The sequence below is a fragment of the Sabethes cyaneus genome, chromosome 3, assembly GCF_943734655.1.
Source record: "Sabethes cyaneus chromosome 3, idSabCyanKW18_F2, whole genome shotgun sequence".
Lineage (NCBI taxonomy): Eukaryota > Metazoa > Arthropoda > Insecta > Diptera > Culicidae > Sabethes > Sabethes cyaneus.
Window position 1 is genome coordinate 19,698,050 of NC_071355.1, and position 25,212 is coordinate 19,723,261.

The window sequence follows — 25,212 nt, forward strand, 5'->3', positions numbered from 1 at the left end:
ATCTTTTCGCTGTCTTGTCGCCGTCTCTTCGTTATTTCTTCTAGGTACTTCAACAATCTTTTTATCGCTTTCTGGAGGCTTAAATGTCCAACAGGTTTTAATTATCGCCTAAAAAGAGAATGTAGGACATTAATATAGTCCAGCTGCTTGGTTATAAGGAACAACCTTATTCGCTTGATTTTGAAGTTCTATCGTACAACGGAAATCATTTTGGGAACTGTCAAAATGTGAGAATCATGTCGTTTTTTCCTTGAAATCTTCAGTAAAATCGAAAAGCAATAACAAATAAATATGTGTAAAGCATATTGAACCAGAATGTGGGTTTCAAATGTTGTGGTTTTTCTAATTTGTTCCATGAAATAACCTGTTATTAAATTACCAATGCACTGACCAACGTCGCACGCCTAAGAGACTGGTTAAAGAGAATACCTTTTACCAGTCCTCCACGGTTCGAAGGCTACGCAATTCCGTCGAATCATGCTTAAAATGGCCAAAGTACGAGATATTCATGAGTATCTGTAAAATATAATTTTATCTCAAACAATATGTCTTTTCTTTGAATTTTTTGTTGGCTCAACTCATATCTTTTTATACGTTTTAAAAACCATTCTAACATTCCATTTTTCTTCTTTCCTTTCAGGTACGATAGAGAAAACTCAACCACATTCGGTAATATTGACCATATTTTTTATTGACCATATCAACAGAGATCCATCCAGATCTTTGTATGCGTTGCCTTTCCCAGCAGAGACCAGCGAAACGAACCTGAATTACGTATTCGATTTCAGTGAAATCGATCAAGTCTAACACACGGTGAAAACTGATTGTTTCAGTTGACATCGCAATAAGCGGTGATGAAGTTGTTCGTCAGTCATAAACATTGCATCGGAATTAACAAGGAATATTTCTTCATACATTTTATCATTTAATCTTACCCGGACTTCAATTTTATTGTGGCGTAACGTTAAATTGAACAATTTAATTTTCATTAAAATTTAGACCAATTTACCATCAGTTCAACGTCTGTTCGCAACTTTCATGCGGTGCAACAATTAGGTACCCTTTCAATTTCAAATATAATATTTGCCAAAATTTTCAATTCTTTCATCCACTGGACACTTTCCCACCCAAGATCACGACAAAAATGATAAAGCTCATCCGGGATTACCGGAAGGACGAGGCTCGAAATAATGTTCACTTCAAATTGAGTGTGATGCTGCTCTGGAGAATCTTTGCTAGCGAACAATAAAATCCATTTTAGGGCGAAAGAACCATCATATTGAGCACACCATCGTTCAGCTTTCCCCGATTCAATAGGGCCATGCCAGCCATCCGGCGTGCTATTATTAGCAACAGTGCCGGCCAGCAGTGGTGTCATGTTCCAATCCGAAGACGGTATGCTAATCGAAGTTTATGTTGCTGGCCTGCCTTAACATGACCTTGATTTACTGCTTGATATTTGATTTAAACTTGTACAGAATTAAGTAACTATTGATTGTTACAACTTACCAGATTTTGGAACGCAGTTTCCACTATTAGTCAAAACAGATTTCGAATCATCGAGATTATAAAATTTTCCTGAGTCTGAATGGATTCCGGTTTCAGGTGACTCACCTCGGTCCATTATCCTAATTACAAATACTAGCGCTGACTGTATGCATGAACATATGGCTATGTAGATAAATGTTCAGTTCATGCTGCATGATCGTATCCGAATAGGAAATTAAGTTTCATTCATCCATGCCTAGGTACCGCTGTGCTGAGCTGGCTGCTAGCACCGATGAATGTTTGTTGCCCCTTGCTAAAAATAGCTCGTATCAATCCACAATCCACATGTACGACCTTCATTCACAATACATAATTTTGTATCCAATCTCGGTAATTGCAGAAATGTGTTTTCGATGTTTTAGTAATTGTTTGCAAAGTCGAGTTCTTTCGATTTTGTGCAAAATTAACTAAATACACTGACTTTAAGGTTGAAGGATTATTCCAGTGTTTAAAAAGGGAAATCTGCTTTCGATCGCAAAGATCCCCAAATACTGCTATGGAAACTCAACCGGCTAGGGGCTTCTAACGAACTCGTCTGTTGGATCCAAAATTCCAAACATATCTGACTAACCGCAGCCTGTCAGTAAAGCTAGGTTCTACCGAATAGTTTAGTTTCCGAGACCAGTGCGGCGTTCCACAGGGAAGTAAGTTAGGACCGCTGCTTTTCATCATCTACTTCGATGACGTTTGTTTCGTTATCTCACTATGCATTTAATTTACATGTATAAATTTGTACTGTGAATGAAAAAATAATGGGGTTTTAGGCCGCTTTGATAATGAGTTCAATGTTGTCAACTCAAATCGGGTTTTCCTATAGAAAAGCCCGTTAAAGTTAAATACTCGCTGAATAAAATTGATATTGAATGGTGCGATTCAACATAACGAAACTGTTGCGAATATATAAAGCAATGGATCAGTAATCAAATTACCCAACAACAAGCGACCACTTCGAGTGGCTTTGAATGGGTCAGATTTACGCTTAATTGAAATAAATTGAAGCTGATGCTAGAACGACTGCCCGGACAGTTGCACTCCGTGATTTATCAGAGGCGCAAAAATTATACATCGTACTGACTAAAAGCCGCTTTACTGAAGCGTGACCTATATTCTATCATTTCCTATGTTTTTACAATGCGTTTGATCTCTTAAATACGCACTTTATTTTTTGTCAGTAACTTTTCACCGAAAATGAACATTTTTTTCTGAGAAAATTACACAAAATTAAGCCCGTTCATGAATGGCAATTCAACGCTGAAAGCTTTCCGCCTGATAACTGTGAACGGTTCGAGTCCACCACTTCACAGAATAATATTATCGTTAAACATTCAACACTCAATATTTATTGCAGTCATTGCGCCTCCCGGTTTTGTAAAAAAAATAAAACTTGTTTCCGCACAGATTCACGCCCAATTAATTTTTCCGGGAGACAGGTCGTTGACCATTTTTCTCAAAGGCCTATCCTCGGAAGCCATTGGATGCGCTTTGGATGAGTGCCATTAGGATTTACTTCGGAAAAGAGCTTATCTGCTTCGGGTTGTGCGCACCGTGCTGTAGCAGAACAACAATAAACCAACCTACCTACCAGCCGGCCGGAGGGACTGGCCAAAAGTAGTGCCATTTGTTCTGTTCTGCTGCCCTGTCTGCACTGCAGCAGAACCGAACGATTTTCTGTTTCTTTCTTTTTACATCCCCTTGGGACGAGAATCCTTTAGAATTCTGCCATCCAATTTGTGAGTAATGGATGAGAAAAGGTTTTTCTTTTCCTTTGGCCGGGTCGATATTGTCTATCGTTATGTCATCCGTCCGCAGTGGTGTGTTTTTTTTCTGGAAAATATTTCAACCATGTTATTGATTTTTAGCGCACATTATTTTGACATGGTTTTCTAATAATCAAAATAACGACACTGGTTAAATAACAGCTATTTTCCCAATGACGCACTACTTTTCCAAAAATCGAGGTTTGAGAAATAATTACTTAAATCAAACTCGACTTTGTAAAAACAAACAATAATTACCATTTCAGCCTAACTCCTATTAACAAACCTAAGGAGTATCCATGGTAAACCCTCCGTCTTCTATTTTGAGCGAGGGTGGTAGAAAATAATTGAAGTGTTTAGCAGAAAAACCGCCAAACAACAAAGGGAATGTATCTGAAGATGCTCAAAAATTATTCAGGTTGCCAAATTCCCAAATGAAAATTTTTCGATTTTCTAGGTTATCGCTTATTTATATGTTTAGTGTAGAGGAGTGTCGTCGTGGTTGGGCCACGTTTTGGAGTTCGGCCATAACTTTCGTTTCAAAAGGAATTTTGGAAATCTAAATGCATCGTTGCAAAGGTCTAACAATAAGATATATTTCCGGAAAGTTTTGAACTGATTGCTTGAAAAATAAAAAAGTTATAGGCATTTACGTGAAGACAAAAAATGTTGTCATAGTCGGGCCATGTTGTACAGCTTGAACCACCGCAGAAAATCTAAGACATACGTATTGAAATTTTATATAGAGGCATGAAAAGAATGAATTCCGTGAACAACGGCTCATATATGTACAAATACCCTATTTTTAATTGCATTTTTGTGAAATTTTGGCGATCTTGTAAAATCAGTATTGCTACAATCGCCTTTTCCGAATTGTACAACTACAATGAAATAACAACAAAAATCTAAGTATTTATCGTATTAATTTTGCTTCATTTCATCACATTTTACGTGACTGACATTCTCAAGCGATTATTGCGCTTCTGCGCTTAAAATTATGATGGCCCAACCATGACTACTCAAGTGACCCGACCTGTACAAATAGCGCTTTTCTAGTATTTCAGCTTAGCCTTCCCAAACACCTTACTGGAGGGAATTTTTCTATAGTCTACGTGTGCAGCACAACACACTTCATACATTTTCAAAATTTATCTCGATAATTGCATTTCATGAATCATTTCCTGAAGAAAAGTTCATTGCGCGTGGAAAACTTTTTTTAGAAGAGTTAGTCACTGAATTCAGTACGGGTGTTTTGAATACACGATTGAAACTCACAATATTGTGAAAAGTTAGCTATCACAGTAAGAAGTTTTACAATGATTGTATCATAGATATCTTGAGTTACTAAAGCTGTAACATCGTGATGGCCCGACCATAACAGTGGCCCGACGATAACGACAATACCCTACTGATCGGAATTACCAGCGATGAACTTGTTAATTTATTGCATGAAACGTCCGATAATGAATCTTCAATCGTTAGTATTGCATTGCCCAGGGTTATAAGTAAATGGGCTTTAACGACCATCAATTATACTTCCCATAATCCGCCAAAATTAGGCGATCTAGGTGAAATATATTTCCATTATGTGTCTCACATGAGCTTATTGATTTTTAATTTACGCGTGTCTTGTTGAAACGTTACATGCAATCGATGATGTTCCTTGAAAGCACTAACAAGATTTGTGACGTTATCCGCTATGATATGATTTTGATGATGATGATTTTGGAAACGTTATCCGTTTTTGTGACGTTACCCGATATGATGATATGATGATGACGATATGATTTTGGAGTTTCGTCATCCTGCATTTTTAAAATTTGCTCTATCAGACGGCTCACCCATAGCGCCTAATTTTGGCGAAATGTGGGAGGTAGAAGTTAAGGACGCTGAACCCTACTTCTCCACATTCAAACAGAAAAATTTTCCTTTCGGATCAACTCATCGCAATTGATATGGAGCCGAATCTTTCGGGATGCCACTCCATAGTTTCATCAAAAAATTCTCTGAAAACTAGAAAGGCTTCGATTGATCCTTACTAGCCGATACTTTTTCGCAGCGTCTACTTAAAACGCATAAGACGTTAGTGAGAGAAGCAGTTTCATTGCATCGGAAACTATCTGCTGTATCTGAATAGCCAATATCTTTTGCGCCGATTCCTTATCACCATTTTGCCGATAGCAGGATGCTGCATATAAATTCTAAAAAAAGTGTGAAGGGTGATGGATGGTCTCAAGTTGCTTCCTAAGGGTACTCACGATTTGTCAATAAAACGCAAAAATATAGAAGCTTTACATGTAACGTCTCACTATTCAGCAGATGTAGATGTACTTTGCAGAGAACGCTCTCGCAAAAGTATTGTACGGTCAACTTCATCAAAGACAACTCTTAAAGTAAATCAAAATTAAGCCTATTCATGGTATTGAATTACCAACTCTCAACAGCAGCGCGGCGATAATGAAAAAATTCAACTAGTTTAAAAAAGGTTCCAATTTCATAATCAAAATTACTATTTTCTGAAACACTTTTTCATATTTTGATGCCTTTAAATTTTATTACATGAATATTTTCGATCATTATAGATTGATCCGGAGATTCGATTGGAAATACTAAAAATGCCTTGAATGACAGATTCACTTCAGCACAAATCAAATAAATCTTGATTTCAAGCAGAAAATAACGAGATACTCATTATCAGCCGCCGCAAATTAGGCACAGTATAGTGCTTTAAAGCAAACCTCATTTTGGTGCTTATCACTGACTCATCCCGTGTAATGGATTAACAAAACTAGAAACACACAGTTATTTGAATCAAGCTTTGTCCAGTATGCTTCATTATCTAATGTCGAATTGATTATGAGGCGTACAAAAATAGCTTAACTTTGCTGGCAGACCAAACGTGTCCTCAGCTTTATCTTATCTTGTGTGCTCTTCTCCTCCTTTTCCTCCTCCTCCTGTATCACAGTTTGCAATCATAAACCCATATTTGTGTGTCCGGCATCGGGTTTACGATGCAAAACGAGTAGGTTCCATATTATACCACCATTTCCGGAAGTTTATAACGGACCGAATGCGAATATAATTAGTTTGCTCGAAGTTAGCTGACAGCAAATATTTAAACGTTTATTTTTCTTTCACTGAATTTCGATTTGACTGTGCTGTGTAGTTAAGCCTCATTAGTGAGAAATAAACTGGATGGAACTTAAACTTTATATATGTATTGTCGGTTGCAAGCTATTTCGCACGTCATAATGTTGACGTGAGAGGATGGGAACTGCAAACATGAAACCGTATTAATTTTGCTGATGGGGTACATAACGAAGTGAGCGCGAGGCCCAGAAACAGCAACTTTGTTAGAAACACTTGCCTATGCAAACATCCTTACCCCGTCTACGAACGAAATCCACCTTCCTTTTCCTACATAACATTGGTACATAGGCAGGGATAATTCCGTCGACGTGATAGACGGGAGCAGTGAACTAAAAATAGCTGCGCCTTCATCCTCGTTGCCGCGGTTTCAACTGCTCCGGACCGGATTTCCCACCTTATGTTCCACTGCACAGCAAAACCCCGCATTATTGAGTTTCACCGTTTTCCTCGGTTTATCACTTGTGTGTAGCGTTGGACCAGCAGCGTTGGTGGGACGTGCCGCCGTACCTCTTCGAAAACTGTGAATCCATTGTTTCTCATCCCGTTTGTCTTTTGCGCACTCATTCCTATGATGACTATGAACACTGTAGCATTCTGTCAAATAATAAGTACCATATGCGAAGCAAAGGAGAGTGCTCATGGTTTCCGATTTCGCGGACTCAGATGACGGACGAGAGGATGTGATGGAGATTGCTGTGCCGAGCCTGAAAGGTTTTTAACTGGGATGTTGAATCGGTTACGGCGTTGGTTGACAAGGGGTCGGTCCACAGTCAGCCAGCAGTGACATCGGTTCGCCGCAAAAGCCAAAATCGAAAACGAAGGATAGAAGCTTTTAATTAAAAGTGGCAATTACAGACAGCAAGCCCGAACCGAACGAACGTTGGGCTGAACCATTTATCGAAAATGCCTCTTTTACGTTGGATGATTTCATGAATTATTTAGTATGGTTGTTGTTTTGACGACGACATTCATTAAAAAGCGATTATTTAATGAAGGATTTTACATTTTTACAATTTAGGACATCCCTCTGTGAGTAAATTACAGTACGTCAGAACTAAAAAATACTGGTTTTAAAATTTGTTCGCTGTCATTCAAAGTAGAATGTGCCATTAGAGAGCTTCGCTTGTTTTGTTTTGTCACTTCCTCGTACCAACCGAGCAGGAGCGAAGAGCAAAATAATATCAAAATGTGTTATGGAAATCGAATAACTCATATAAAAATTTGGTCTTGTTTTGACTGACATAGTTGGTAAAATAACAAAAAAATAATATCAAAATTTTGCTCCTTTAAGGTAAAAAGAATAACTACTTGTGTTATTTGAATAACAAAGCAATAACATGACTGTATTCAGAGTTTACAATCATTTTCATTTATAAAATACTAGCTGACCCGACAAACTTCGTATTGCCACAAATTAACCTGTGTTGTACATAAATCATGAATCTCGGATGATCTTTGTCACAATCTCGAGTTTTGCAAGCCCCCCAGTGGGCGGCGCTTCCGACGGCGGGTCACCGGCAACACTCGCGACCGTCTCATCCTGACTGATCTAGTGTTACTATACATAGTTTTTGTGGTCTTGTATTGACTAATGTTTTATGGAAGAGTCTCGAATTTCTCCAGTTCGATTAGTTTTTGAGTTTCGCAAAAATTTCTGTTTTATTTGTATGAGAGTCCATATCCCCCTACCACAGGGGTGAGAGGTCTCAAACTATCGTAAAATAAATTCAAGACCACAAAATCTCCCACATGCCAAATTTGGTTCCATTTGCTTGATTAGTTCTCAAGTTATAAGGAAATTTGAATTTCATTTGTATGGGAGCTCCCCTCTTAAAAGGGGAAGGGGTCGTAATTCACCATAGAAAAAATTTCTGCCATCTAAAACTCCCACATGCCAAATTTGGTTCCATTTGCTTGATTAGTTCTCGAGTTATGAGGAAATTTGTTTTTCATTTGTATAGGAGCCCCCCTCTTAAAGTGGGGAAATCCATAGAAAATATACCGTAGAAAATATTCTTGCCTACAAAAACACCCACATGATAAATTTGGTTCCATTTGCTTGATTAGTTCTAGAGTTATGAGGAAATTTGTATTTCGTTTGTATGAGAGCCCCCCTCTTAAAAAGGTAAGGGGTCCTAATTCATCATAGAAAAAATGGCTGCCTCCAAAAACACCCACATGCCAAATATGGTACCATTTGCTTGATTAGTTCTCGAATTATGAGGAAATTTGTATTTCATTTGTGTAGAAGCACCCCCTCTTAAAGTTGGGAGGGGTCCTAATTCACCATAGAAAATATTTTTGCCTCCAAAAACCTCCACATGCCAAATTTGGTTCCATTTGCTTGATTAGTTCTCGAGTTATAAGGAAATTTGAATTTCATTTGTATAGGAGCCCCCCCTCCTAAAGTGGGTAGGGGTCCCAATTCATCATAGAAAAAAATTTTGTATCCAAAAACACCCACGTGCCAAATTTGGTTCCATTTGCTTGATTAATTGTCGAGTTATGAGGAAATTTGTATTTCGTTTGTATATGAGCCCCCCTCTTAAAGTTGGGAGGGGTCCTAATTCACCATAGAACATATTCTTGCCCTCGAAAACTTTCATATGCCAAATTTGGTTCCATTTGCTTGATTAGTTCTCGAGTTATGAGGAAATTTGTATTTCATTTGTATAAGAGCCCCCCCTCTTAAAGTGAGGAGGGGTCCCAGTTCATCATAGAAAAAAATTTTGTCTCCAAAAACACCCACGTGTCAAATTTGGTTCCATTTGCTTGATTAGTTCTCGAGCTATGAGGAAATTTGTATTTCGTTTGTATAGGAGCCCCCCCTCTTCAAATGGGGAGGGGTTCTAATTCACCATAGAAAATATTCATGCCCTAGAAAACTTTCACGTGCCAAATTTGGTTCCATTTGCTTGATTAATTCTCGAGTTATGAGGAAATTTGAATTTCATTTGTATAGGAGCCCCCCTTCCTAAAGTGGGTAGGGGTCCCAATTCATCATAGAAAAAAATTTTGTCTCCAAAAACACCCACGTGCCAAATTTTGTTCCATTTGCTTGATTAGTTCTCGAGTTATGAGGAAATTTGTATTTCGTTTGTATAGGAGCCCCCCCTCTTCAAATGGGGAGGGGTTCTAATTCACCATAGAAAATATTCTTGCCCTCGAAAACTTTTACATGCCAAATTTTGCTCCATTTGCTTGATTAGTTCTTCAGTTATGAAGAAATTTGTGTTTCATGTGTATAGGATCCCCCCCTCCTAAACGAGTATCGGTCCCAATTCATCATAGAAAAAATTTTTGTCTCCAAAAACACCCACATGCCAAATTTGGTTCCATTTGCTTAATTACTTCTCAAGTTATGAGGAAAATTGTGTTTCTTTGGTACAGGAGCCCCCCCTCTTAAAGTGGGGAGGGGTCCTAATTTACTATAGAAAATATTCTTGCCCTCGAAAACCTTCACATGCCAAATTTGGTTCCATTTGCTTGATTAGTTCTCGAGTTATGAGGAAATTTGTATGGAAGCCCCCCCTTTTAAAGAGGAGAGGAGTTATAATTCCCCTTATAAAGAGGGGAGGGGACTCAATTTACCATAGAATAAATTCTTGTCACCGAAAACACCCACATGCCAAATTTTGTTCTATTTGCTTGATTAGTTGTCGAGTTATGCAGAAATTTGTGTTTCATTTGTATGGGAGCCCCCCCTCTTAATGGGGGGAGGGGTTTCTAACCATCACTAAAACCTTTCCTGGCCCCAAAAAACCTCTACATGCATATTTTCATGCCGATTGGTTCAGTAGTTTTCGATTCTATAAGGAACATACGGACAGACAGACAGACAGACAGAAATCCTTCTTTATAGGTATAGATTTATCAAATAGTTATCATTTTATAAAATATTTATAATCTAAAATCTCTTTAATTAATAAAAAAATGAAATATATCGAATGTCATTTTAAGGTCAAAATAAGATATGATAACAAAATAAGTTATTATACTCATCTTACGACCACTGTTTTAAATATCTACTCTATAACAAAATGTGTTATCAATGTATATCCTTATCAATTTAATAACAAAATATAGTATTATAACACAGTTTGATATTGTTTCTATATTATTTTACTCTTCGCTGCTGCTCGGGCAATTATTCCCACATAATTCAGCCAATTAAATTATCATTGCAAATCTTACGCTGAAATGTTTCTTTTTTTATTACATCCATTGAGCTTGGTAATTTCAGAAAACCACATCCAACTCACTTTGTGTTTTATGTTAAAACGACTGAACTGATTTGAAGTGTTAGATTGGAATTGAGCATAAGCATGAGTATGAGCGACCGTAGTTTCATTTCCGTGATAAATCTGATCTAATGACGTGGCACAATTCAGTAACTGCTCTGGAAAAATCTATTCATTTCAAAAATATATCAATGATGACGCTGGTCACGTTCTTATGTTCGTTCTGAGTCGAGTCAGCCAAAGACTTAAGTATTTGTAAGATGCCCAACAAACAATTTTTTTGAATAGTAGCTTGTTCAACCATTGTACAGCCAATTACTAAGTAACAAGCGTTTGACAAGCTGTTATTCAACAAAAATGTTTGTTGAGTGGGAAGCAAGGTATCTTCAAAAGTTTCTTTAATTTTCTTTCTTTTCGCTTTTTGATGCCTTCATATGAGGGGGGGAACGCCACTGTCTTGCCCAGACATAAACAAAAGATGAGGCACCGACTTTTCAAAAGCATGTTTTGGCCTAGAAATATCAAGTAACTGTAGAATGGTGGATCAGCTTGTATGCAATTGATTCAATATTATCGTTTTTATTGGCTGTTAAAATTAAAACAGATTTTATGATCTTTCCGACGTTTCGATTCAATATTTTAGTCTTCTTCAGGGATTGAATATTGTCTGTGTTTCATAATCTTTCTAACGTTTGAACTCTATATATTCTTCAGAGGTTGAGTATTATCTATTTTCCAAAAATCATAGAAGAATTAATGACCATCTTCAACGAATCAGTTCCAGCAACGTCAATTTCTATCTATCGTGAAAAAACTCTAACGCTAAAAGATTAACAGTTGACAAACAAGTTTTTTTTTGTTAATTTTCCGACAGCTGGACTGCTCGATTGCTCAACTGGTTGACTAGACTGCTCGACTGGACTGGTCGATTAGACTGCTCGATTTGATTGCTCGACTGGACTACTTAACTGAACTGTTCGATGTGACTGCTAGACTTAACTGCTTGATTGGACAGATCGACCTGACTGCTTGACTGAACAGCTCGATTCGACTGCTTGACATAATTGCTTGACTTACTACTCGACCCGACTGCTCGACTTAGCTGCACGATTGAACTGCTCGACTGGACTGTTCGATTCGACTGCTCAACTGGACTGCATGATTCATCTGCTCGACTAGATTGCTTGACTCAACTGCTCTATTCGACTGCTTGATTCCACTGCTCGACTAGACTACTCGACTGGACTACTCGACTCGACTGCTCGAATGAACTGCTCGACTCAACTACTCGATTGGACTATTCAAATCGGCTGCTCGACTCAATTGCTCAACCTGATTACTCGATTGCTAGACTACTCGATTTGATTACTTGACTCAACTGACAGCTTGATTCAACAGCTCGACTAGACTGCTCGACTTAGCCACTCAACTCGACTGCTCGACTTTACTGCTCGATTCAACTGCTCAACTGAACTACTCGACTTAACTGCTTGACTGGACTGTTCGATTAAACTGCTCAACTCGACTGCTCGACTGGACTGCTCCACTGATTTAACTGTTCGACTAGACTGCTCAATTTGACTGCATGACTCAACTGCTTGACTTCTGTTTGATTCGCCAGCTCGACTTAACTGCTCGACTGGACAACTCGACTCTACTTCTCGACTCAACTGCTCGACTCCACTGCTCGACTCAACTGCTCAACCGGACTGCTTGACTGAACAGCTTGATTTAATTGCTCGACTAGACTGCTCGATTTGACTGCTCGACTTGACTGTTCGACTTGACTGCTCGACCCAACTGCTTAACTCGATTGCTTGAGTCGACTGCTCGACTCGCCTGCTCAAGTCGATTGCTTGTCGCGATATCATATGGTCGGTGTTAAAGCAGACCGGACCAAGTCGCAAGATTTTAAAAAATGAGTTGATGATAGCAAACGATCAAGATTTTTCTTAGCAACATTTTGCTATAATCAGACTACATAAATGTTGCAAACAGTCAGAAGTTTTTATTCAGTTAAATGAAATCCAATACGACCATAAAAACTGTTTGTTTCAGTTTCCGGCTATGACTGTTTTATGTACAACATCTTTGAGCTATATTATGCAATATAAGAACTCAAAGAACTAATACAAAGATAAAACATCTTCGCAAACACTGGTCAATGGAATGCATTTAAAATTTTTATAATCAATCGAACATCCTGAAAAACTTCAGTACGAAAGAAATTCAACAATTGTAAGCCATCGATTGAGCCATCAATTTTGAACAAATTGCAAGCAATGATAACGCGCTGTGTGTAGGTAGGTAGGTACAGCGAAATAAAACCTTTCGAACTTTTCGTCATTAGTTCGAGTTTATTATGCAGAGCACGACGAAAGCACGAGGAATACAAATTACTCCATAAGCTCCGCAGCTTTTCGCTGCGAGTATTACCTACCTTTCCATCCATCCATTTTGTCAAGTAATGGGGTCAGTGGAAAATTATGCATCAACCATTCAAGCGGGACGGGGACGAGGCCCGGTCGGTCGATCGAAAGAGGAGAATATTTAAAGTTCTTTCAGCTGAAATATCAAAACTTCCGCTTCGCCTTTTCTACGAAAAAAAAACAAGGTATAAATACGTTGGGTCCGTGAGCTGATCGGTAAGATAGATTAGGAGACATATCTTTTAACAGTCTCATCACGTGCCAGCGTGAGAAGCAAGTGCTTGTGCCGCTATCATCTACCTGTCTATATTTGAAAGTGAATGGTTTTTGACTGAAATAAGTTAATGAAATATTTATGGAGATTTGGTGTTTTTTGTTGAGTGTAAAGGGTCACATTTTTACGTTTAATTTTACCTTTTATGTTAATTGGATTTTAACACTGACACTGACTGAGCCAAACTACTAGAGCGCAATCAGTAACAATCACAGAGAAGTTACCAATTCAAAGGGCAATGAAATCAAATCAATTAACAATGCTCAATCGGCCCTCCCTACGGATCGATTTTCGTTCCTGTTCCCCCCTTCCCAACCGGGGGAAGTCTTCGGTGGCTGAAAACCGCAATTTAATTGATAGCAGTGTGAAAATTCGAAACCGCTCCTGACTGCTGCTGCTCTACCGACCGTCACGCGCGTCCCTGCTGTGATCTGTGAAAGGGAAAACTGACAGCTTGTGCCTAATTGAATTTGCTTCGATTATTATCGTCGCCGCCGCCGTTTCGTTCGGTTCTGTTGGAAAAGGCAAAAGAGAGTGAATGTTTGATGCTTTTGTTTAAATGTTTGAAGCGTTGTAAGCCTTCGCAATGTACTAATGATTTTCCCTCGACTTTTCTTCCGCAGGCAAAGGCCCTCGGTAAGGTGCTGTTCGAGCAGGTGTGTCGCCAGCTGAACCTGCTGGAGGCGGATTACTTTGGCTTGGAGTACCAAGAGGCTCCTTCCGGCACTAAATACTGGCTGGATCTGGAGAAACCATTGAACCGACAGGTCGGTCTGTCACTCATCGAACCGATGCTAAGGTTCTGCGTTAAATTTTACACACCCGATCCACTGCAGCTCGAGGAAGAGTACACCAGGTATCTGTTTTGTCTGCAAATCAAACGAGACCTGGCGACCGGTAGTCTGCAGTGCAACGATAATACTGCAGCTTTGATGGCTAGCTATATCGTGCAAGGTAAGCTCAGTGCACCGATATCAGATAACAAACCGGAAAATAAAATTCCATTCATTGATCTATTGTTTCAGCATCGTGTGGAGATTACGCTCCGGAAGACTACCCGGATCACACCTATTTGTCATCTTATCGATTCGTACCACAACAGGATCATACAATGCAGCGGCGAATAATGGAGAATCACAAAAAACATCTGTGAGCAGCACCAATGACACTTGATTCATTTCACGTTAGCAGTGTTTTAACAAAAAAAAATCCCTTTTTTCATCCCTATGCCACAGAGGACAATCACCGGCGGAGGCAGATCTGAACCTGCTGGAAACGGCGCGTCGCTGTGAGCTGTACGGCATGAAGATGCATCCGGCCAAGGATCACGAAGGCGTCCCGCTGAACCTAGCGGTGGCCCATATGGGCATCGCCGTCTTCCAGGGAATCACTCGAATAAACACCTTCTCATGGGCGAAAATCCGCAAAATCTCGTTCAAGCGGAAAAAGTTCCTGATAAAACTGCACCCGGAAAACTACGTAAGTTTTTGTCCAGTAATCCCAAACTCGCAATCTAAAATAATTTGTTGACCGCTGCAGATGTACCACAAGGACACAGTGGAGTTTTTCTTCGAGGGTCGTAACGAATGTAAAAACTTTTGGAAAAAATGCGTTGAAAACCACGGCTTCTTCCGCTGTTCGACGGTACAGAATGTTCAACGGCGGAAAGCTCGTGTTCTGTCTCGTGGTAGCTCTTTCAGGTAATATCAATCGAATCCTTCCACCAGGAACATATCACAGACAGAGCCTTAGGAGGTGTTAAACTATGATTAAACCGTCATTTTCCCCTTCAACAGGTACAGTGGCAAAACGCAGAAACAGATCATCGAGTTCGTTCGGGACAATTACGTAAAACGACAGACGTTCCAAAGGTAACTATCGATTTTTCCCCTTTCTAACTGTCGTCGTATCGAAGACAACCACAACCTTCTTTCGGCTTTCCCATTGATAGACACATTATCGCGCCTTTCTGTCCTAATAATTCCTATAACGCTCTTCTTTCTCTCTATTCTGTAACTGCGCCTATTTCTTTCCGCCCGAAAGAGAACTCTATACATACGACTATATCAGCAATCTACTCCTTTTGCAGTTGATTTAAATATTTATGCCGTACTATGTTAGTCCCAGTTCCCTTCCATTTTATGCTTGAAATTCATGCTGCCGTTTAGTTTTCGGTTCTTCTTTTTTTTCGTTTTTCGTGAACCCACCGCATCGTAAAGATATTACTCCGCAAACCTTCTCCCGCGCGAAAAAGAGATGATCCTCCCCACACAAACTGACTGAAAATGGCTTTTGTCAAGCTTTCCTTTCCTTTCGGTTCGGTTCCGTTCCGTTTCGTTCGTACGTACTTAGCTTATTTCGCTCTGGATTGGTTCGTGTCAATCATTTTATCGCCTTGTTTGTGTGTTTTGTTTTTTTTTCGTTGTTGTCGAATTTTATTAAACCCGTTCTGTTTGTTGCTGTTGCGGTTGTAGACGTTGCTGTTGTCCTACACAGTAACTCAAACCAACAACCCCGCGGCGATTCGGTCCACAGAACAACTTTTGTGCGGTTTCGTTTCTCAAAATTATTATTTCTTTCATACCATAGAGAGAGTTAGCCAATGTGCCAGTGAATGCGAAAAGCAGCAATTTCTTGTTTTTGGCGATATTTCACAAAGAAAATGAATTTTTTTAGAAAAAATACGCCAAAGGCTCTGACCATCCTATTTGGTTTTAAAATGTTTGTACTTATAATGTCAATAATTTGCTGCGAATTTTACACGATTAGTTACTAAAATAGATAACATAGAAATGTTTTCCTAGTAATTGTTCAAGCTGCTATAGTTTGTCACGAGTAGTTTTTGTTGACTTCAATTTTCTTTTAGTTTTTAAAATAAAAATCATCTTGCACTAGCAATTTAGTGATTTATAGGTGAGCTAAAGACATTGTTTTGCACACGTCGCTTGCCTTTTATACTTTATCTAAAAAAATTGGCTCTATTTCATTGAATATATTTATTAGCCATTTAAAAAATGATGACATAGAACATCGAAGAAAGCTCTCTGACTTGCCTATTAGCAGTAATAACATCTAGCTCAGGTTATCACAGAAAGGCTAAACCGGAATGGATTTACTTTTAAATATGACTTTTACTCTTAAATATACAATATAGTAAATAAAATCAAACTTTAAAAAACAATGACTTGAATAACTTGAACACTATTTAGTAGACTTGCAAACAATAAAATAAATTTTTGTATCATAATATTAGGTAGCATACTAGTAAATATGGTAATTCTCGCAACTTTACTGACGATGTACGACAAAACTATCTGTCGCTGAACATTTATCTTCAAGCTCGATGAAGTTTCCTGCATCTCAAGATTTTTTTCTGAATTCTTTCTAATCATTCACAACATCTATAGATTTTTTTTGTATGGTCACTATCACTGCGACCAGTATTTTAATAACGGGTGACGTCTAAAATTTTGGAATCAATTTCTCAAGCTGTCAAAAAAAGACAAAGATATATGTAGAAGATCTGATTTAACGAAATTAAAGATACATTGTCCATTGTTGAAAAAATTAGTGTACATTTGAAAACGGTCCGTAATCGGCTGTTCGGCGAAGCTTCCGTTTGATGTCGGAAAAGGAGCGTTGTACGGTCGTCATGTCGTCAACTTTTCGAATGCATCTCTTGATTCTACCAATCAACTGTTTGCAATTCGTGGCTATCCAGTTGTTTTTGTACATCAAGCAACTCAAAATCCCGAAGAAATCTTCAATTGGACGCACTGAGACAGATTTGTCGGGTCGTGGATTTTGGTTAAAAATTGGATCGAATGGGTATTCAGGAACGATTGTGGTTTTTTGGCGTAATGCTATGTTGCTCTATTAAGCCAAAATACGTATTGTCCATCTGTGTCCATAATTTTGACTGGTCTTCCACTACCTTGCTTGCGAATAGTTGTTGGGCATCTAAGGATATGGTAAACAGTCGAAGCCACAACAAATTCCCTTTTTAAATATAGTACCATATACTTTTTGCCGAGATCTTTGTGCTACTCGTAGAAGTGCACACCGCGCTACCGAAATACTTCTTGTTTCGACGCCTTTTAAAGCAAAACTGGGCAAGCATGAACACAATTCAAAATATTGACAAAAGAGGAGAGAGAGAGCTAACACATACATACTTAATCATTTCTCTCTGAGCTCGTTTGTTGTTGAGTATAGGGGCCTCGAAAAAAATCCAAAATTTTTGTCACCCGTTATATTATGATATCGTTTTCAAGTACATTTTTCTATACTCCACAATTGATTCTTTTTGTAGTATCGCTATACAGAGAGTGCGAACTACTTATTATCCGTCAGAATAATCATGAATTAGTAGAATATAGCAGAATTAAAAGGATCTTTTTCTCGTTTATTATCTATGCATAAGGGGGCATCCATAAAGTACGTCACGCTTTTAGGGGGAGGGGGAGGGGGGACCTTATCGTGATGATTTGTAACGTAGGGGGGCGGGGGGGTATGAAGTTATGTGACGTCACATGAGGGAGGGGGAGGTGATTGCCGTGACGTGACGTACTTTCTCAGGGGGGTCACGAATGTGTGACGAAATGTGACAAGGGAGGGAGGGCGTATTGAATTTGGTCAAAATTTGCGTGACGTACTAAATGGATGTCGCCTAAGCCGGTTTCAATCCTTTTCCCTTTTCTACGATTTTACTACTTTTCAACGCTCTCTAGAGCCTAGAAGTGCGGAGCGGAGTTATAATTTTCCTATGTGCATGAGTTTTTATTTGGAACTCTGTGTCTATAGCAGTCTTATAACTCACCCTGGTAATAGACTTCATTGTAGTTCGTTAAATTTGGTTCGACCGAGTCAACTAACTTCTGCAACAAGTCCGGAGTTCCACAGAGAAGCAACTTAGGATTATTGCTTTTTCTCATATACTTTAATGACGTATGCTTTGTAATGCCACTTAGATACAAATTATTATATGCGGAGGAGCTAAACATATTCTTTGATGTAAGATCAGTAGAGGACTGCAAACAACTCCAAGATTTTGTAACCCTCGCTTTAAGCGTGCCCAAATGTTCAATCAGCTTTTTTTACGAGAAGCAAAATGGATCTATTCTGCCACGCGTTGCGAATATCAAAGATTCAGAAATGGAGCTAGACACCAAGCTTGCGTTACAAAATCACTTTTCCAGCATTATAGTGAAAGCAAATCGCAACTTGGGATTCATAATGTTGCGAGCGCTTTACTTTACTTTTCGTTAGTATGCTCCATTTTTAATATAGCCTCTGTAGTATGGAACCCGTATACGCAAAACTGGATATCTAGCATCGAAGCCGTGCAGCGAAGATTTATCAGACACGCGTTAAAATCTCTCCTATGGTCTGACCCGATATATCTGCCACCTTATGAAGACAGATGTAAACTGATAAACGTTCACACTCTGAAGAAGAAATGTTTCTAGAGCCGTATTTATCGCCAAATTGTTACTGGGAAACTGGGTTCAGAAATTTTCGCTTTACTGAACATCAACATCGTGCTACGAAATCTTAGAGCCCGAGACTTTTTCCGACTCACATTTCATCGCACCTTATACGGAAACAACGAACCTATTCTTGCAGTGTGCCGTACCTTTAATCGTGTTCACCATCCCTTCGACTTCACACTTCCAACTAACGAATTTAAAGGTATAATTTATAACTGTGATAAGGTTAAGTATAAAATTGTAACTATAATTGGTTTGTATTCTTAATTAAATTGTATGATTATTACCCGTGTAAATCCTGATTGTGAGAAAAGATGGATTTTTATGCCAGTTTGAGAAGGATAGCAATGGTGTCAACTCAAATTGGCTTTTCCCGTATATTGACTTCAATAAATGCACCCTCCCTGTTAGCTTTGAAGTTCGATGCTGATCTAACAAGCCAGTTGAAATGACGCATTTCCAAAATGTACCGACGTACGAAGTCCCACCTTATCTTGAAGTGGGATGACTTCTATTCCCGCAATTAGGCTCGGAGTTGCTTTTATAAACAAACCACAAAAACATCCATGGGAAACATACAATAAAAATGAAAGTCTTTCAACTCTTAGCTTAATAACCTGTACCAGGTATGTGGATGATAGTTGGCGGTTTTTCAAATATGCTTTCATATTTCAATAATACAAGAAAGACAGTACTTCAATAGTTTTTCCGACTTTTCTTTGGTGTTTCCTACCAGCACCCTGTAAAATTTTATGATAAACTTTTTCCGGATAATATCTTTCTTGGATTACTGAGAAAATGTGTATAAATTTTCCTATCGAAATAATTGTTCTATGATGCTTGGTTCATGAGATATAAAATTTTTAATTCAGATAAATGTTCAGCAAAATCGATTATTTCAACACGGCGCTGGTTTTGCGACTTTAACTCAAAAACAACACAAAACTCTATTGTTAGCTTTTATAAACTGGCAAACAAGGAAGAATACACAAGGAAGACTTTTCTTTGGAGTGAAAAAAACTGTGAAAAGGTCTTTCTACTTATAAATTGACTTCTTTGCTTAACGTAAGAACAACTTAACACAGACAAACAAGACAAATGTCTGTCTAGTTGATGTTTTTTGCTGGATTGCTTTGATAATTCACTTACATTTAAATAAAAATAGACCAGAACGTTTCTGTTTCGAGCTTTCTGGAAAATAGGACATCTCGAATATTTTTGAAATTGTTTTCATTCATAAATCCATCCACTGTTCCTATGCATAAAATTTCTAAATGGAATTTTGAAAAATGCCTAATGCCAAAATACAGCTTCAGTTGGTTCAGTTGGTTAGGTGTTGATGACGCCGCGCTTGGCTGCCAACATTATTTATTGCTGATCAGCTTCGGACTCGACAAGTTCCTCGAAGAAAGCAGCATCCGAGCATCTAAAGATCACAATTCCAATGAAATTTACGAACTGACTGATTACTTCGTCCTAGGTGTCTCAAGGTCTCACGAAATTATTCTGGATTTCCTTTAAATCCCTGAATTTTATGAGCCCCCTGATAACCCCAGTTTTTCCAAAAAAAATTAATCACCAAAGTTACGCCTAAGCAAACATTCGGTTTAAATTTTAAATCCTCGGGCAATGTTGAAACCCGGCGCGGTACTAGACCCGTTTGATATGGCGGCATTATTTACTACGGTTCCGAGGCAGAGCGACTGCATGGATGGAAATTGTTTTCCATTTTTGGGTAGCTTCTATATATAAGCAAACCTAAAAAGTGCCAATGGGAAATCTCGTTTAGTCTTTCCTGTGTGTGTGCGCGCTTTTCATGGTTAATATTAAAAGATGTGGATGTATGAGGGTTAGATAACGTCTATGGAGTGAGGGTTATGCACTACCTTACAGTCACGTATGTATGCCATGATTCCGCAAGAGCTACAAATTCAACTTAAAGATTGGCATTAAACTGGTCGTGGGTGTTGCACGTAACTCGAGCGTAGTTCAAGGGCAAATTGAAAACAAAACTTGATGTGATAATGTCATGACTTTTATTCTGGTTGAGTTAGTTCTATTTTCATTTCTAAAAATTCTTTTCTCAAAATCCAGTCGAAATGAAAGCAAATTAATATTAATATACATTAAATTTGATTTTGAAAGCATAATTTGTAATCATTTGTACCACTTGCGCGGGACTTTTATTCTTATGATTAAGAATGATTATAAATCCACTGAAATCGGCTTGATGTCAATTAAATACATTGGTATATTAGAATATACATAAATAACGACTTCATCGGTAAAAAAATATTTTTATTGTTGTTACAAAAAGTGATGGTCGATGGAGGCTTCCATGTGGTACAGTTGGATTCACAGCAAGTGACTATGAAAACACGGATGTGAATTTTTATATAGTGTGTTGTACATATTAGTTATGAGTTAAGTAGTTCGATGGGTTAACTTTGATTCCAGTAATATGAACGAACCTAGAACAAAATCAAACAAAATTGGTAATTTTCAAAGCAGACTAGCTTAGGTAAAAAGCAAAGCCTTGGGTTTAAACGTCTTTAAGACCAGTTCTTATTCATTGACAGATTGACCAATGTCAATAAGGCCACTGTGGATAAAAAGACGCAATTCCTTTTATTATTTTGCAGTGTTTTTCAAAATTTTGTTTCTTCAAAATACAATTACTTTTTGAATCTATTGCGTTAAGTATTAAAACAGGATTAGAAATTGTAATTAATTAAATTAAATAAAACAAAACCTATAACAATACTAACATCATAAAATTATTGGTTTGCTGTGGAGCAAATTGCACCGAAGGGCCACAAGTTTGGTGAAAATTACTTTTATAAACTATTGGACAAGTTATATCGATGGACAAAACAGATCAAAGGATAAGAAAGTTCGCTAGACAAGACAGTTCAATGGATAAGGCAGTTCGATGTAGAAGACAGATCGATGTACAAGACACAGATCGACGGACAACATAGATCGATGGATAACACATTGAAGGAGAAGAAAGTTCGATGGACAATACAGATCGATGGATAAGACAGATCGATGATCAAGAAAGATCGATGGACAACACAGATCAATGGACAGGACAGATCGATGGATAAGACAAATCGATTAATACGACAGATCGATGGATAACCCAGATCAATGGACCAGACATATGAATTGATTTCCTTTAACTTTCTTGTTTTTGGGTACAGTAGGTTGTAGACCTAAGATCCCCCCAAAGACGGGGCTGACATCTAAGTGTGGGCGAGAGACACTTGCCCTTATTCTGCGAGTCACGTGACTCAATACGACAATTGTCACTCGCCGTGACTCGCCACGGCGAGTCGAGTCACCTAGGTGACAGCCGAGTCACCTAGGTAAGAAACCCCTGTCACCTAAGTGACAGACCGTGTCACCTAGGTGACAAAGCGAGTCACCTAGGTGACAAATGTCACCTGATTCGCGGTGACTCCAAATAGTCACGTCACTCGCCTCGCAGAATAAGGGCAACTGTGTCAGCACCCTTGTAGGGATAGGGGTTAGCCACCCTTTGTCAGGTCGGATGGATGGATGGATGGATAAGAAATATCGAGAGATAAGACAGTTCAATGGATAAGAACGATCGATGGACAACCCAGGTTAATGGACAAGACATCGATGGGACAACACAGAACAATGGATAAGGCAGTTCGATGGATAGGACATGTCGATAGATACGACTGATGAATGGATAAGACAAATCGATGGACAAGAACGTTCGATGGACAACCTAAATCAATGGATAAGATAGATCAATGGACAAGAAATATCGATGGATAAAACAGTTCAATGGATAGGGCAGATCAATTGATAAGTCAAATTGATGGTCAAGACAGATCGATAGATAAGAACGATCGATGGACATCCCAGATTAATGGACCACAAAGGTTCTTGGACAACACATTTCAGTGGATAAGGTCGTTCGATGGACAGGACAAATCGATGGACAACCCAGATCAATGGAAAGTCAGATAAGACAGATCGACGGATAAGACAAAACAATGAATAAGGCAAATCGATGGACAAGAACGATTGTTGAACAACCCAGATTAATGGACAAGACAGATCGATGGACGACAGAGATCAATGGATAATAATTCGATAGATAGGACCGATCTATGAATAAAACAAATCGATAGACAAGAACGTTAGATGGACAACCTAGATCAATGGATAAGACAGATCGATGGATAAGTCAGATCGGTTAATAAGAACGATCGACAAACAAGAAAGATCGAAGGACGAGTTAGATCGATGGACAACACAGATCGATGGATAAAACAGATCGCTGGGTATCCAAACAATTCGATTGATGAGAAAATTCGTTACGGCTGGCTGTTAGAGTACTCAATAATTACGGGGCTAATGCATCGATCCACCTGATTATAGTAGTAGCCCCGCCCAACCGAGGTTCGAACGTACGACGACTGGCTTGTTGGGCCAGCATCGTGCTTCGCAGCTAACTGAGAGGTTCAACTTAACTTACAAAGACTACCCATAGTAGTGTAGTTGAGGTAGACTGCCTTTCCCAGATTCATTACTTTTTGACTGAAAAATTGGCTATTTCTATAATGAATGGAATGGTCTTATTTTGGTCAGTCGATTCCACGAAAACCAATACAACACACAAGTGTATTCGTTCGGAAATCGGCAAATACGGTAAAAGGCGAAATTGCTAAGAATATTACGTACTGTCAGTTTAACAATTGTGGTAAAATATAGCAATTGTTTACTGTTTAGGAAGTGAACCTATTCGCAAAATAAAACAATCAATTATTTGTAAGAAACTTAAAAAGTGTTGTTGTCTGTACGATTTGACAGTTTCGGAGAATATATTTGAATATATTTGCTTTGTTAGTAGAGCCTGATAAGCGCGATGTGCTCGTTGAAACAAATAAGTACTGGCCATTTCCTCAAAAACATTGATCCGACTCGATAATTTTGAATTTCGCAAAATAATTAAGCAGGCCAGGCAACCGACGACCGCGACAAACATTTGTTAGATTTGTAAAGCTACCTGCTTTACGACCTCGGTAATCCAAACTTTTACTTCAAAACTGCTAACGTGAATTCACAACTGAGCTGTTGTTGATTTTTACAACGAACGAGGCACAAAAACAAGCGATGCTGAACACCTGTACAATAATTTACTTGAACTCCCAGTTATTTCGATCGAAACTTCAATATTTATAAAGTATATGTTAGTTATGTTCCTAAATCAGACAGCAAGGAACTACGAAATCGTGCAGCACATTAAACAACGTTATTTTATTATATTTTTTCAGTTTAAACATGATAGACAGCTGGGTATGCCTAAACAAAGCTCCCTCAGAATTCGATGCAATTTTTATATTCTATCAACGCAGTATTCGACGCAATTTCAACATCTAATGTTGGTTCATTATTTTTTTAGAATTATGCCGTGCAGCATTTGCAAACTTTCGGTTCATGCGACTCATTCTCATATCAATTCGTGCCACATTATCCTTCTGCTAAACACTAATCAAACATACCTACACTCACTCACTCACTCACAGACAACAACACAGACAAGCTCTCGGGGAACCTTCGCTAGATTTTTCATATTTCACGCTCGGTGCGATTTTTCATATCCCTTCATCTATTTCACTTAATCTTGTTCGACAATGTTCTATGCTCTTGGACATTGTCGAACGGATCGCAACTGAAACTTTTCCATCATCCTTTAGCAATGCTCCTCCGAATCTTTTTTATCGTTAGTAGATTGTAAGTTTTTTGCCAGCCAAGCCAGAGCGCTGGCTGGGCTGGCTGTCAGCCACTGTTACTAACTACAATCCACCAGTGTGTGACAGTATTGTTTCTCATGCGCTCTCTCTCTTTTTCTTTGTGTTTTTTTATCTCTCTTTTTTAATCTCCAATTACAAACAGGTCTCAGTCTTTCCGTCAGGGTCCTCTACATTCAAGTAACCGAAGCCAATCACGCACTTCATGTAACGTGAATCAAAGCATCTCGGCTCATCCTTTACTTCCGATCGAAACCGGTTTGTATTATTTTGTTTCTTATTTTATTTCTTGACTTATGTTATGGTTTGTTTGTTTTTTGATTTGTTTTGTTTATTTAACATTTGCGTTAGATTGTTTTGTTGTTTTAATTATTTTCTTTAAAATTATTCACCTTGTAGTTTAGTTGCACTGTTTGTAAAGAAACGTTGACAATAGCTTGCAAGATTTAGGTTATGTGATCATTGATCTGAGCAATAAAACCGTGCCGGAATTTGACTAGTTGATTTTGAGTAAATGAGTAATTTTAGT

General features: G+C 38.5%; 1 protein-coding gene across 1 annotated transcript in view; it reads left to right on the forward strand.

Annotated features, from left to right (window-relative positions):
• Positions 1 to 25,212, forward strand: part of LOC128743991 (uncharacterized) — a 140,896-nt gene that overhangs the window by 95,445 nt on the left and 20,239 nt on the right. Inside the window, exons 3-8 of the mRNA XM_053840713.1 lie at positions 14,023 to 14,353; positions 14,425 to 14,548; positions 14,635 to 14,878; positions 14,939 to 15,099; positions 15,196 to 15,270; positions 24,829 to 24,941. Of these exons, the coding sequence (XP_053696688.1) occupies positions 14,023 to 14,353; positions 14,425 to 14,548; positions 14,635 to 14,878; positions 14,939 to 15,099; positions 15,196 to 15,270; positions 24,829 to 24,941 (1,048 nt within the window). The remainder of the gene's footprint in view (positions 1 to 14,022; positions 14,354 to 14,424; positions 14,549 to 14,634; positions 14,879 to 14,938; positions 15,100 to 15,195; positions 15,271 to 24,828; positions 24,942 to 25,212) is intronic.